Genomic DNA, 15,872 nt, shown 5'->3' with positions numbered 1-15,872 from the left:
TAAAAAATAAACAATACCACGTTAATTAAAAGGGAGTGCGGGAACATTGATCTTGCATTATCCCAAAACAGTTTTGCAAATTTCACCCCTCTCGCACAGATACTATAGTTTGCTGTCACACAGCATTTGGAGTAATTGTGTTTTTCTCTTGCATCACAAATATGCTTAATTCAAAAGTAGAGCAATGTGTTAACTTAAAATTTTTAGATGAATTGAAGAAAACGTCCACAGATTCTTTTGGTATGCTAACCGAGGCTTACGGGGCAGATTGTATGTCACATGCACGTGGGTTTGAGTAGCATAAAAGATTAAGTGACTGTCGTGAGGATGTTGAAGATGATGAATGTCTCATAAGGTCTTGCTCATCAAAAACAACTGAAAATGTGGAAAATATTTAGAAAATTGTTCGAATTGACCATCAACTTAACATCCAAATGATAGCAATGGTAAACATCGATAACTAAACGGTTAGGCAAGATTTTCATAAAAATTTTAACATGACAAAAGTTTGTGCTAAGATGGTTTCAGGCTTCTCACTAATTTGTACAGACATTTAAGAACAAATTCAAGTAGATTCACATTTTTTTAGATAAAGTTATTACCTTTGATGAAACATGGATCTTCCAGTACGATTGTGAAACAAAACTCCAGACCATGCACTAGAAAACATCATCACCAAGATTGAAGAAAGCACATCAAAACAAATCAAAATTCAAAGCCCTGTTAATTGTTTTCTTTGATATCGAGGGTGTTAAAACTGGGTACCAGAAGGCACAACAGTGAATCAACATTGCTACAAAAATGTTCAAGCAACTTTTTGGGAAAGATTCAGAAGAAAGAGGCCAGAACAGAGTTGTATAAAAATGGTTTCATCCTCGACCAGAACAACACACCAGCCTACACAGCTCTCTTTGTGAAGCAGTTTTTGGCTGAGAAATAGATTGCAGTGCTAGTGCACCCTCCATACCCACCAGAGCTAGCACTGTGTTACTTCTTTCTTTTCCCTAAAGTCATATCTGTACTCAAGGAAACCCTTTTGCATCAGATACTGAGGTAAAGAACAAAATGTCAGAGCTGTTGACACAGCTGACAGTTAATGAGCTACAGCACGGCTTTGACCAATGGAAAATAAGAATGCAGCGGTGTGTGGCTGCAGAAGGGGAGTACATAGAAGGGGAACAGAGTTAAAATGTTCTTAATATAAATAGACATAAATTATAGCATAAATCTTGTTATGTAATAGCCACACTTGTACTTCAGAGGCATACCATACATGCCACAGGATGTTGCTGAGGCCCTTTCCTTGTGAACTTTCTATTAATGTAAAGTTCACATAACAGTCACATCGCCTGTTTGTAGGTAAGAGATAGTAGTACCGAGATGGGCCAGTCTAGATTGTTGAAATGGATGGACATCACGTCTTTTAAGTAAAACTTTTACATTAAAAAAAAAAATAGTAATAATTCTAATTAGGATTCGTTTAGCCTTATCTTGACTTTGGTAAAATTCAAAAGACGAGGGCACTTTTCTAATTGACTCTCTTGACTTCCTAGGATTATTTAGGGGTTGGAAACTTGGCAGTGTAATGATATCCATGGGCAAGTGCCTATTTTATTGAGATATATAATATAATGACCATGCATGCACTGGAAGCCATGCGTCCATTAACTCCTGTCCTGGTACACTATGCTCTTTAGTTTATGCCATGTTCTTCATTGCACAGTACCTTGCAATAATATATGTTGCTAAATTTTATATAACATTTTACCAGTAAATGCTAAATAATACCAATGATGATTTAATAATCAAATTCAAAATAGTTTCATACATATTTACAGTATCTTTCTTTTCCAGGCATCTGATCTGCATTAGCAAGCTGTCTTTGCTCCATTTGTTCCTTCAGCGTGTCTGATGGAACTTATCTCTGAATCTGCTGTGTGTGAAGGAAAAATTAATTATTGGATTTTTAATGTATGCATACATCAGATAAGAAGAATCTTAGATGTTTTGCTTCATGACAGCAGATAGTAGGGAAAAGAAAGTTACTAGTTCTGCAGCAAGTAGACAGTAATTCTGTATTCTTAGCTGAAACTTTCCTCCGTATGTTCAGACTCAGGATTTAAAGAATTAATGAACAGAAAATAAAAAAAGGTTTTTACTTTTTTTTTTTGAAAAAATATTTAAAAAAATTATTTTCTATTCTTTTATTCTATTTTTTAAAGTTATTTATAATGAAAATTCAATGGGGCATAAACAATTAGGTGTGCACTTACCACAAATCTCGCACCTACTGTGTTTTCACCACAGGTTTTAGCTCCTCCAGAACCTAACTAAATTTTACTTAAATCCTTATTTTAAGGAAAAAATTGTCGGAACTCGCTTCTGGACCTCCACATCCCCTCTCCCCATGACTAATTAAGCAATTGGAAGTTTCCAATTAACTTATTTAGTCCAATAATTATTCACCTTCAGGCAGAGCTGTCCTCCTCTACTTCCTCAGCATGCTAAAGTCTTCCCTTCAAAGTCTGCAGAGTGTGTGAGTGATTTATGTGTGTGTGAGACTAATCACCTCCTGTCAGTGTGTGTGTGACCCCCGTGCGTGACCTATTGTCAGTTGTGTGTGACCCCCCTGTCATGTGTGTGACCACCCTGCCATGTGTGTGACCTCGTCCAGTTTGTGGCAAGTGTGTGTGACCTCTGTGCTGTGCAGTCACTTACCTGAAGAAGTCTGTGCAGCAGCCAGTCTAAGGAGTGTGGAGAAGCAGCAGCAAGACATAGTAGAGACTGGAGTAGACAAAATTGGTGAGGTTTTTATTTTTCTCCCCCTTCCCCATTGCATTTTACCAGGAAAACACCCTGCAACCAATTTTTTTAAAATGGATTCCAGTTGTATCGGGAGCGCACGTAGCCACGGTAATCCAAAATTTCTTGCGAGGTCCGCTTAATTTTTTGCAAGCTAAACCTCTTGGGCAACAGGATATGCCCCATTCTGTTTTTTTATTTGAATTTTTTGGATGACTTCAGATTTAACCAAACAGAGAGGAAAACTTTATTGGCCCAATAATGGCAACAAGACTAATTGTCTAGCTCTACCCTGCAGACTGTTATTTACTACTTATGTGAAAACATAGAATAGTGTATTACTATGGAACTAGGAACTATGGCCTGAAATAGCATACAAATGTGTCCTAACTGACCTAGCATTTTTCCTGCTACGGCTCAAGATGCTTGTGGAGCAACTTAGATGCTCCATCACCTTTTGCTATTTGGACTTTTTCCTAAATCTTGCATCTTATTTGCATCGTACTGTAGCTGCATACAAAGTCACTCACAGTGTACCAGGGACAATAGGTTAGTACTTTTGTCACAAAAGAACTGGTATAAAGTCACAAACTGCAGATAATGAGACATGGCATGGCCGCTTATATAGGAATCCTGTCATTTGTCCATTTTCTCTAGATTTGCGTCTTAGCCGCGCACAAAAGTACATGTAATGCCCGGACTAGTATTCAGTGTACTCTCGCATTGCACTTTTTCTCATTAGTAATACAAATAAGATACATACAGTATTTAAAGAAAAAGACACATGGTGTAAAAAGTAGCAACGTACGTTGTGTGCCAAATGGGGCTATTTGGCGCGGTTTGAGCAAAGGTCTATGTGGGCACATCTGTATTGCCATTCTCTATTTAAATAAGCGGCTAAGCGCAGTACTCTCCAAACACTGACCCAGGCTTATCGCAGGTTGATGTTTTCACATATATACAGCCTCAAAGTAATTTACTCAAATATAAACAGGGAAACCAGCAGTGTTGAGTGTCTTGTTTTTCCCAGTGTAGGGCGGCTGGGTACATTCATATACAGGGGATGGCCAAAACTCCTCCTAAAGCATTCTAGCATTGGTAATGAATGATGAAGATCACAGGATTGGTAATTTTGCCATCATTGTCGTTCATGTACAATTGTTAAACTTAACATTATACTATAAAAGTGTAAAATAAATGCACCACACATTTTAAATACATATTTATTTATTTATTTACAGGGAATCAGCTCTGATAGAATATTTATCCCGTGAAATGTTTGTATTATTAACAATAAAAGAACTGTGTTAATATGTTAAGTGATCAGGTGTTCATTTCAAAGATTATATATCCATAGATGTACCCCACATTATATGGATATGCTGCTGATGGCAATTCATATCAATGTCGTAAATTGTAATTTATTAAGAGAAAAAGAAAAACACAAAAGAAAATAGTTTTAGTAAAAATAACAACACCACAGAAGTTCTTTGAGTAGTTTGACTGAGTATTATTCAGTCTTTTGTCTTCCTTCATGGAGTAATCCATACTGTAGAGATTAATAATAAAAAAAAGTTTTAATAGAACAACAATACTCATGGACTCGCAAAGCAAATTCATGAACTTTATTGATCTTGAGCTGAGACTGACAGTATGTTATGGTTAATTAAAGACAAGGCAGTTTTTTTTAAATACTCTTTTAAATGTGATGCTCATATCTAAGTTCATCGCTCCAGTAGTCTAGAACTTCTACAGAATGAAAATGTATCAACTAATATTGTCAGATCTGTGCAGCTCTGCAAAGTGATCTTTGCCCCTGGAAAAAGTATATGTCACAATGTAATTTATCTCTATCAGCAACAAATAGATTTAACGCTCAATAATTAAAGAGCATAAGAACACCCCATTAAGTAGATTGTGCGACATGGTCTATAGATGCCTATTTTTTGGCTGCGAAAATCTGGAGGAAAAAGAGGAAATGCACCAAGCTTACCTCCATATTTGTCTTTACCATCATACTTTGGGGTCTATTTACTAAGCCTTGGAAGGAGATAAAGTGAATGGTTATAAGGTACCAGCCAACCAGCTCCTAACTGTCATTTTTCAAAGACAGCCTGTTACATGGCAGTTAGGAGCTGATTGGCTGGTACCTTATCTACGTTCACTGTATCTCTATTTGAGGCTTAGTAAATATACCCCTGTATGTTTAGCATTCATCATACTGTGTGTAAATCATTCCATAAGTACAGCAGCATAAGTGGATGTTTTCTGCCGATGGATTATGACTTTGTTCATCTTTCTAGTTTTGCCAAGGGTAACTTTCATTGCATGTGAGTTTTTAAATAGTGAATCAAATATGTTATATATGTTGAGAATGAAGATATAAAGCAATTTTTTTTTGATACAGTACATCTGAAAAAATACTTATACAATGCTGCATTTATATAATTGCATCTTGATGTGATGTCCTACACATTCTGATTATACATTTAATAACATAACTGGCATTATGGGAAAATATATAAATTTTGCCATCACAAAGTTATTTCTCAGCTTAGTAATAACGTGATTTGAGATCACTTGACACCCTTCTAGAAAATAATTTGTTTATTGACACAGTGTTTTACTGGAATCGGTATGTTATACCACCGGACGTCAGCCCGGCGGATGAAATACTGACGCCGGAAGTCCGGCAGATGAAGATCCCGACAGCGGAGGTAAGTAGGCTATCCCTAACCCCTCCCCCCTAACCCTAGCCCTCAATTAGGGGTGCCTAACCCTAACCTCCCCCCTAGATCCTAATGCTAACCTCCCTCAGGGGAGCCCAACCCTGAGCCCCCATCCCCGCACCCTAATCCTAACCCTCCCAGGGTGGTGCCTATCCCTAACCTCCCCCTGGGGGTGCCTGACTCTAACCCCCCTTCCCCTAGCCTAACCCTAACCCTCCCGGGGGGTGCCTAACCCTAAGTCCCCCAGGGAGACCCTAAACCTAACTTTCCCCCCTCTGCGGCTATCCGCTCCCGACGCCCGGCTTACCTATGATCGGTATGCCGTGCATCGGGATTTCAGCGTGAGGCTAATGATAGGCGTCAGTATTTAGTCACCTATCATTAGTCCCATGCCGAGATTTCACTGTCAGGAAGCCGGCGGTCGGCATTTCGACCACTGGCTTCCCAACTACATACCGTCTTACCACTTCATTGCCAGGCTAATTTTTACCAATTCGTCATGGTTTAGTTTAGCTGTAAAACTTTTTTTTGTTAACTAAGGCACATTTTAGATGTTCTTTCTTTTGGCAGTATAATAGAATAATTGTAATAACATTTTAAGTCATTATATAAGGATAAAAATGTGGATTTATTACAGAGATGAGTGGTTTGGTTTTGCTGAAACCAAACACACCCAAACTTTGAGTTTCGAGTTGAACCAAATACTGGCTTGGATCACTTTTGGAGTTCCAAGTAGAACCGAGTCCTGTAAGGCCAGATCTTGGATCTAAAAACCAGATCTCAGGTTTTGGATTGCATGGAAACAGGTCCAATTTACATGATATTAGCTGCTCTTATTTCCAAGTTTAATGAAATCCAAATCAAAAACTGAGTCCACAGAAGTACCCCTTAAACTGTGCCCTCAGTAGTGCCCCTTATGTAGTACCCACAGTAGTGCCTCTTGTGCAGTACCCCCATGTAGTAGTGTCCCTTATACAATGCCTCCTGTTATAGTGCCCCTTATGCAGTGCCCCTAGTAGTGCCCCTTATGCAGTACACCTAGTAGTGCCCCTTATACTGTGCCCCCAGTAGTGCCCCTTATACAGTACCCCCAGTAGTAGTGCTTCTTACACATAAAACACACAGACAAAATTTTTACCAGAATCTCCACTCCAGCGCCAGCTGCTTTTCACTCCTCTTGTCCCGCTTGGCACTTTGGGAGAGAGGTCATGACGTCTCTCCCTTCACCCACTGTGGGAGCCGGAAGGCGGAACTCATGAGTGAGCTCCTGCCTTGCTCCAGCCCTAGGTGCAGCAGCCAATAAGGGTCTGTCTGACTCTTATTGGCTGCAGTGCTAAAACAAAAGTGTGTAGTGCCGCAGACTGCACTACCCTGGATCCTGCGGGGGCGCCGACGGTGCCCAGGGCACGTGCCCCACTCGACCTCCCCACATTACGCCACTGCCGTAGTGCCTAACCCAAACCCTTGTATTTACTGTACTCAGGGGATCTGTTGGGATTTTGACCGTCGAGATGCCGCTGTCAGTATTGTGACTGTCAGCATTCTGATGGTCGGGATCCTGACTACATCCCATAACTGAGTGACCATAGACTTACTCAAAGATTCAATGTTTGCCTGATCTGCATCTGATGCTGTGTATGTGTACCAGTGATGTGCGGTCAAGTGAGGCAGAGCCTTTCCTGTCATACTTAGGTATACTCCGGAGTTTTGGCTATAAAAATTATAAGAAAAATTAAAAATTAAATTATAAATATATTTCTTGTATTATTCTAATAATTTGTATAGTCAAAACTCTGGGGTAAAAAGTGTATGGTAGATGAGGCACTGCCTCCCCTGTCTACCTTTTCCGCACATCCCTGGTCAAAACACACAATTTCCAGCACTATATACTGCTGCACCTTTGTATAATGCCCACATGAGCCCTCAGCTTCATATATGTATCTGTAAATCTGGCTCTGATACTAGCAAGTGCCTCCTCAGCCATTTACCTCATCGCATGTCACTGATGCGTACGCAGATGTGGACAGCTGCGATGGCTCAGGTGGGAGTCTCAATACAAGTCCCGGCCGCTGTTGCATTATCATACTGTATTTTTGCACATTCACAGCTACAAAAATCGAGGCTGCGGGAGAATTAGCATTCAGCTCTGAATCAGGCCCTTAGATCGTGCATACGCCCTTTAAGTAGTAGGAGGGATCTAAATGGATACATCTTTGCACTCTGGGAGTTCTTACACCATCAGAAGAAACACTCTTAGGGCTAGATTTACTAAGCATTGGCTTGCAAAAGATATTTAACACTGTTATAATACTAAGGGGCATATTCAATTAGGTGCGAAAAGGCCGTTTCTGCGGAAAAGTATCACCGGTTACGTCATTTCGCCAGGCGAAAACTTATTCCCATATTCGATTTCAAAGACTTTTTGCCGGTGCGGAAAGTCAATGCACTGGAATAGGCGAAAAATATTCGCCTATGAAAGCTGTCGAAAAAAAGTGCAGAATTAGGGTTTTGGGGTGCAAACTTACGGAAACCACCCTGCACCCTTGGAAAAGCCCCACAACGTTAAACTGTGTCAAAAAAGTTTAAAAAATACTAAAGAACAACCAAAAATATGAGTTTGAAAAAGGAGGTGAAAAAGTAAAAAGTTGGGGGACAAACTTAAAAACTAACGAAATAGACTCCAGGGGGGTCCCCAAGTATGCCCCAGGTGTTTTCTTAACTTGCAGGTGCTTGCAGCAGGTGGATCTTTAAAAAAAATTTAAACTTCATTTTAGTAACTTTAAAATATGCTAGCTCCCATTTTCATGTACCCCAAATTTGCAGGGCCTACTTATTTTCTGCTAAAAAACCTGCTAAATGCTATTCTTCACCACTTTTGCAAAGACGCTAATTAGAAGCTATTGAGATCTTTTGAGTACCACAAATAACTTCAGCAGGCCTATTCAGGGGTATCTATAGTGATCCCCAGTGTCAGTGCATTGTTTGGGGGGTGTCAGGCTGATTTCCCCAAATCTGACAGGACTTTACGGTAGGTCCGAATTCGCCCGGGTCCCATTTTCGCTGATTTCTAGTTGAATACGGGATAAGCGGGGACAAGCGCGATACTTTTCCGCATGGAAAACCAGCGATGTCGGTGGACTTTTCACACCTAACTGAATATGCCCCAAAGTGCAAAACAGTCTTGGTTTTATATTAAATATTATTGGTGCGTTAAATTTCAGGGTCCAAAATGCAGAGAATTGGCGTCTTGGATATATAGCCCTTCATTTTTGAAGCTTGAAAAATAACACAATCGCAACATCCCAATACATTGGGCACCATTTACCAAAGGCATATTTTATTTTAGTATCATTGTGTGATATTTCCGAACATGCTGCTAGTACCATAACTTACCTGTCATGTGAGTTCCGCATCGGCACTGCTGACCAATGCGCATGTGCACATGGACATTGTGCTTCTACCCAACGAAAAGAGCTGGAAGGTTTTGCTTTGTCTCCCTTGCCTGCAACGGTGATCATACCACTTCTCACTTCTGACATCTATAGATTATTATTATTATTATTATTATTACCAGTTATTTATATAGCGTACACATATTCCGCAACGCTGTACAGAGAATATTTGGCCATTCACATCAGTCCCTGCCCCAGTGGAGCTTACATTCTATGTTCCCTATCACATGCTCACACACATACACACTAAGGTTAATTTTATGTTTGGAGCCAAGTAACCTACCTGTATATTTTTGGAGTGTGGGAGGAAACCGGAGTACCCGGAGGAAACCCATGCAAGCACAGGGAGAATATACAAACTCCACACAGTTAGGGCCGTGGTGGGAATCGAACCCACGACCTCAGTGCTGGGAGGCAGTAACACTAACTATTACACCATCTGTGCTGGCATAAGCGTTACAGTCGTGAACAGTGGTAAGCTGAGCTTACTGCTGACTACTAAATTCTGGACGGGTGTCTTAACCCACTTAACGAGTGCTCAAGGGTTTATGACTTGTTCTTAAATGGAGCCCATAGCTTGGGTGACAATGTTTTGCTCAATTCTGCCATTAACAAAGGAGATTTCTGCTATATCTCCTGCATTATAAGCTTGCTAAATAGCAGTTTTACTAAATGTAGTGACAATCATGTGAAGACTGCTGTTTCCACATGATTAACAGACTAGATAGGTTTGATAAATAGGCCTCTTAGCATATGCAGTTGAGAAATGAAAAAAAAAAAAACAGGTCTTATCACCATTAACGATGATAAATTGATCTGACAATTCTTTAAGCTTCTGTGCATTGCTCGTCCTCCTACTTTACCAACTACTATAACAGCAGTGTTAGCAAAGATAGATAGCATACAGGACATGTACTTACAGTGTTCTTTCCACAAAAGGAGCTTAATGTTGGTAGAGATTCCATTTAAAATAATCTGAATAATGTATGCACATTAATTGTAATCGACTATGCATAAAAATTTGTTAGAAACTCCACTGTTACACATTATTACAGGAAATGATGGGTTAGAACTGCGCTCTGCTGTATGGGCAGATGGGATGTGAGATGTATTGTTTGTGTCGGGGTGCTGCACCTTCCTAAAAGCAGGAGTACCGGGTCCTGTGTAACGATATAATGGGGTAGAGGGTGCGGAGGGTGCGCTCGCCCTATGGGTGTAATGCTGGAGTAATAGTGTGTTGTGGTCTTTTGTGTTCTATGTTGTTTGTGGAGTGATGGGGTGTAGGGAGGGAAGGGGGTCTAATGGACTGGAGGTGGTGGGTGACGTGCCGGTCTATTGAACTGCACGGAAAGGAGCCCCCTAAAAGGGTCCACTCCCCTCCCCAGTCTCCACCCACACACACCCCCAAGTGGATCGCTCACCCCACCTGGGTGCCTGGGACCAAACAGGATTAGTACTGTTTTTTTCCAATAAACCCTTTGGCCCCCATTTCTGCCTCTGTCTTCATTTCCTCACCCACCACCTCCAGTCCATTAGACCCCCTTCCCTCCCTACACCCCATCACTCCACAAACAACATCGAACACAAAAGACCACAACACACTATTACGCCAGCATTACACCCATAGGGCGAGCGCACCCTCCGCACCCTCTACCCCATTACATTATTACAGGAGACTGGTATAGACTTCTATTCCAAAGTTTTTGAAACTCAGATTTTAAATATGTTTATTGCATTGGATAGTGTGGTATATCAAGACTTACCAAGGCTGATTCTGAGGCAGATGGATCTCTGTGCACAAACAGACAAGGGGTTTTTGCATACATTCCATGCTCAGATGTGAATTCCTGCATTTTTTGTGTCTCTGTCCTTTTCTGAGTTGGACGGAACTCGGGCGGAACGCTTTGTGACATTTGGCATTTCAGAGTGGGAACTGGGCGGCAATAATGTGCACAGAACTATTTTATTTGTGGGAATGTCATGGATGTGTCGTAGGCAGTGGTGGCTCCAGAGGTTGGAGCTCAGTCCAAAATTCAGATAGGGGAGCCCTTTCAAACGCTGCCAAACATAGATGGCTGGGACTCGCTGGCAGTTTGTGTGGCTCCCCTATTTGAATTTTGGACTGCTCTGCAGCCCCACCCCTTGAGCCGCCACTGGTCGTAGGTGTGTATCTATCTCATTTGATTATGAGTCACACGCCCCAACTAGGGAAGCCTGTTTCTGATGGATCTCTTGCACCTACCGTAGCATGTGTCTGGTGCTAGCGCAGATACTAATGGTAACAGTTGCAGCGTTTGGCATAAAATCACTAGGCCAGGGCCGGCTCTAGGTGTGTTCGACCTGAGCGATCGAACAGGGGCGCCTCCCATAGAGGGCGCCCCCTTCCCCAGCATCCCAATTTCATCGGGACAGTACTGTCCCGCTGTTCCATCCATGGACCGAAGTGGCCCACGGGTGGTCAAATTGGGGGGTTGGGGACCACCACCGCCACAGCTGTGCGGCGGTGCCGGGACCCTGGAGTCTGAATGGATGCTGCACGGATGCGCGCGGCATCCATTCACTGCCGTGAGAGGGATGGGGGAAGCCCAGCTACTGTAAGGCTCCCCCCAGCCTGATGTTATTTGGCAGCGTGTCATGTGGACACGCCCCTCAGATAACATCACGTAAGGAGGCGTGGCCTATGGTAAGTAGGCCATGCCCCCAGCGTAGAGCACTCGGCCGGCATAGGGCGCTATTAGCCCTGGAGCCGGCCCTGCACTAGGCAGAATGGGTTTCCACTTGCAGATACACAGATCCTCACATTAGCATAAGGTAGTAAATCAAGTTTCTGTCACTGCCTGCAAATACAGCCACTTTGCGACTGACTATAGTCATATATTTAATATTAATTTTACACTGTACTGTCCAGCTTCAGCAACTGGACAGTTTTTTGGAAGTAAGTAAAGGCACCATCTGCAGGTCTTCTCCGATATCTATAACTGTCCTGCAATGTATGGTATAAACACACAGATGTCTGCTGCTCATTGATCTGTCACACATATTTAGTAAACCACATCTGTGATGGGCAGTGAGTAGCAATAGTAAATGAACGAATGTTGATAAATGTATATCCATCTCCATGCAAGGCAGATAACTGGACTCTACCCTGTAACCACCATCTCACCCCCACGTATGCATGAGAGACTTGTTCCTGTATGTTTTCCTGTCACTGACAGCTTCTCTTCCCCATCTCATCTTTTCTTCTTGGTGAGTTCTGTCTGGTTTTTATTTAACATGACACAAATAAATCCTGTTACTCTTTAGCAATGACACCACTTTTCTATCATTATTTTATTTGCTGTAAAAAAAAATATCTGAGCGATCGATAGATAGATAGATATATAGATAGATAGATAGATAGATATGAGATAGAGAGATAGAGAGATAGAGAGATATGAGATAGATAGATAGATAGATAGATATGAGATAGATAGATATGAGATAGATAGATAGATAGATAGATAGATAGATAGATAGATAGATAGATAGATAGATAGATATGAGATAGATAGATAGAAAGATATGAGATAGAGAGATAGATAGATAGATAGATAGATAGATATGAGATAGATAGATAGATAGATATGAGATAGATAGAAAGATATGAGATAGAGAGATAGATAGATAGATATATAGATAGATATGAGATAGATAGATAGATAGATAGATAGATAGATAGATAGATATGAGATAGATAGATAGATAGATATGAGATCGATAGATAGATAGATAGATTGATAGATAAGAGATAGATAGATAGATAGATAGATAGATAGATAGATAGATAGATAGTTGGATAGATATGAGATAGATAGACAGATAGATAGATAGATAGATAGTTAGATATGAGATAGATAGATATGAGATAGATAGATAGATAGATATGAGATAGATAAATATGAGATAGATAGATAGATAAATAGATAGATAGATAGATAGATAGATAGATAGATAGATAGATAGATAGATAGACAGATATTGAAGATATTTACCAAATATAAGTTATTAAGGATATGTGAAATGTGCTGTTGCGTCACCTTATTTTTCCATGTGTACCAGGTGTGGTTCGTGCCTCGAGTATCTTCCCTATCCTCAGTGCCATGCTCCTATTACTAGGGGGCCTTTGTGTTGCTGCCAGTCGTGTTTACAAGTCTAAACGCAACATCATCTTGGGGGCTGGAATTCTATTTGTTGCTGCAGGTAAGAGAATACATTCAGAACACTGGCGATTAAGGGGTCTATTTACTAAGCAGTGTTAGGAGAAGTGAAAAGTGAAGAGTGAAAAGTGATAAGGTGCCAGCCAATCAGCTCCCAACTGCCATCTCACAGGCTGTGTTTGAAAAATGACAATTGGGAGCTGATTGGCTGGCACCTTATCACTTTTCACTCTTCACTTTTCACTTCTCCTAACACTGCTTAGTAAATAGACCCCTAAGGTTGAAAAAGATCCAGGCAGATACCATATTTTCTCATAATTTTAGACTTAAATTGTCACATAGTCTTTCATTTTCAGGGGAGATGCATCATCCTATCTAAAGAGTGTTGTAATAGAGAAGTTCCCATAGCAAAAAATCAGCTTTTGCCTATCAGTTTATAAAATGTACTTGACAAATGCTAGCTAGAAACTAATTGGTTGCTATGGGCAAATTCTCCAGTCCATAGAAGGTTTGATACATTTCCCCCATATAGTCTGTTGATCTCTCATTACACAATCCTTTTAAATTCTTGCTTAGATCAATATCTGCCAAGTACAGCTATTATAAGGCCAAATAGTTTCTAGTAGATGGTTCTGTATATTTCAGAATATATATTTGATGGGGTTGGGTATGGGATTCCCGGCGTTTGGGATGCTGGCGGTCAGAATACCGTCAACAGCATCCATCAGTCAGAATCCTGATGCCTGAAGGTAAGTAGCCTAACCCTAAGCCCTAACCCTCCCCCTAACCCACCTTTCCTGCAACCTAACCCTCCCCTCACTGCCTAACCCTCCCTCCCACAACCTAACCATCCCCCTAACCTTAATACTTACCATGGTGATGCTGGTGGTCGGGATTCTGGCACCGGAATTCCAACTGCTGGCGGAATTCCAATGTCATTATTCTGAGCGGCTTTATAAGCAAAAACGCTCAAATGTCAGTTGAGTCATTTTAACAATATAATGAGTATTCAAATGCATTATTTTGTTTATTTTGTATGATATGCTCTTTATTTTAACTTTTCACTTCCATATTATGACAGGTTTAAGCAACATTATTGGTGTCATTGTTTACATTTCTGCCAACGCTGGAGATCCCGGCACTAAGCGAGATGATGAGAAGAAGAGTCATTATTCGTACGGTTGGTCCTTTTACTTTGGGGGACTTTCTTTTATCATTGCCGAAATGATTGGGGTCCTTGCCGTTAATATCTACATTGAAAAAAACAGAGAAGCTCACTGTAAATCACGTACTGAGCTGATCAAAAACCCCTCAGCCATCCTCCGTTTACCAAGCTACCGTTTTCGATATCGGCGACGTTCTAGATCAAGTTCACGCTCCACTGAACCTTCTCAGTCAAGGGACACATCTCCTGTCGGAGTCAAAGGGATACCTTCAACTGATATCTCCATGTATACCTTGTCCAGAGATACCTCCAAGGCTAATGTAAGCAGCCTGTATAACACAGAGCGTGGAGACCACAGTTTTCTACAGCTTCACAACTGCTTCCCTAAGGAACCTGGGGTCACCGTCACTGTCACAGGACCAGCCTCAAACACAGGCACCCTGGGCAAGGATGGTTCAAACACCAACACTCTAAACAGGAAAACCACACCTGTGTAGGTGATCCCAAGGCTAAGGTCTTCTAAGCGAGTGTGAGAGAGTGAGTGTACAAATGCGCGTGACAGGACGAACGTTTTAGGATGGAGATAGGAGCCATTTTATGCCATGTAGCTGCCAATTTCTGGTAAAGAGGTTCCGGGAGTCCTAGACCTCTCTATCAGTGAAAGAAATTTTCGAACCAAATGGTAAATGTTCTGAAACCTGCATTATTTTGTTTTGCTAAGAACAAATATACTTATTAAGAGATAATGTACATTTTAGGATGTTTAATAACAACAGTTATATTTAAGATAAGGTAAGGTATATCCAGCCAACTATTGTTTAACATTCTTAGGCCAGCGTTGCTGTTAAACTGTAGTTTTCGCCCAATATTTCTGCAATATAATAATAACAAAAAAAACAAATAAGTGGAATAATATTCTAACTAAAACTATTATAACACATGAATTTACTTAATCACGGGACTGTACATGAAAACTGTCAATGACAAATATAAAAACAAGGCAAATGATATCCGAATAAAGAACTGATCTGTGTTTTCTAGGCTCAGAATTAGAACGGACACATATTTGGGCAAAATAATGTTAGATATGAGCCAGAAAGTGGTATTTAGTGGATGATTTTAGAATGCAGTACAGCCTTAGAGTAAACACCCGTACAACATTTTGAAATTTGCCATAGACTTGTAGACAGTTAAAGATTTTGTTGCTGACTTTTTCATAAAAAGAGATACTTGTGGAGTTCAGCTCAAATATATTAATTATTAATTTCTCCATGGCCATCAAAATATAGCTCCACGGTTGTGTACAATATTTGTAACCCTTAGATATAAAAGAGCTGCAGTGTATTTTCTGAAAATGACAAGTGCCTGTTTCAAGTCCTTGGTTAGATACAGATGAGATGATTATCAAACATTCTAGCTTATCAGATTCTAGCTGTTGTTTACTGCATTCCACAAAATGACAGCTACATTCTGATTGGTTGCTATCTGTAACACCTCCACTTGTCCTCTTTAGGGGGTGTGACAAATC

General features: G+C 40.7%; 1 protein-coding gene across 1 annotated transcript in view; it reads left to right on the top strand.

The window, feature by feature from the left end:
• The window catches only part of CACNG8 (calcium voltage-gated channel auxiliary subunit gamma 8), a 76,513-nt gene extending 61,173 nt beyond the window's left edge, over positions 1-15,340 (top strand). The window contains exons 4-5 of the mRNA XM_088459435.1: positions 13,082-13,222; positions 14,261-15,340. Of these exons, the coding sequence (XP_088315561.1) occupies positions 13,082-13,222; positions 14,261-14,841 (722 nt within the window). The 3' untranslated portion in view covers positions 14,842-15,340. The remainder of the gene's footprint in view (positions 1-13,081; positions 13,223-14,260) is intronic.
• Positions 15,341-15,872: the final 532 nt, after the last annotated feature.

This window comes from Taudactylus pleione, unplaced genomic scaffold (genome assembly GCF_031769625.1).
Source record: "Taudactylus pleione unplaced genomic scaffold, aTauple2 ptg000041l, whole genome shotgun sequence".
In the NCBI taxonomy this organism is placed as follows: domain Eukaryota; kingdom Metazoa; phylum Chordata; class Amphibia; order Anura; family Myobatrachidae; genus Taudactylus; species Taudactylus pleione.
Note: the sequence above shows the minus strand (reverse complement) of the source record. Positions and strands in the feature narration are given on the sequence as shown.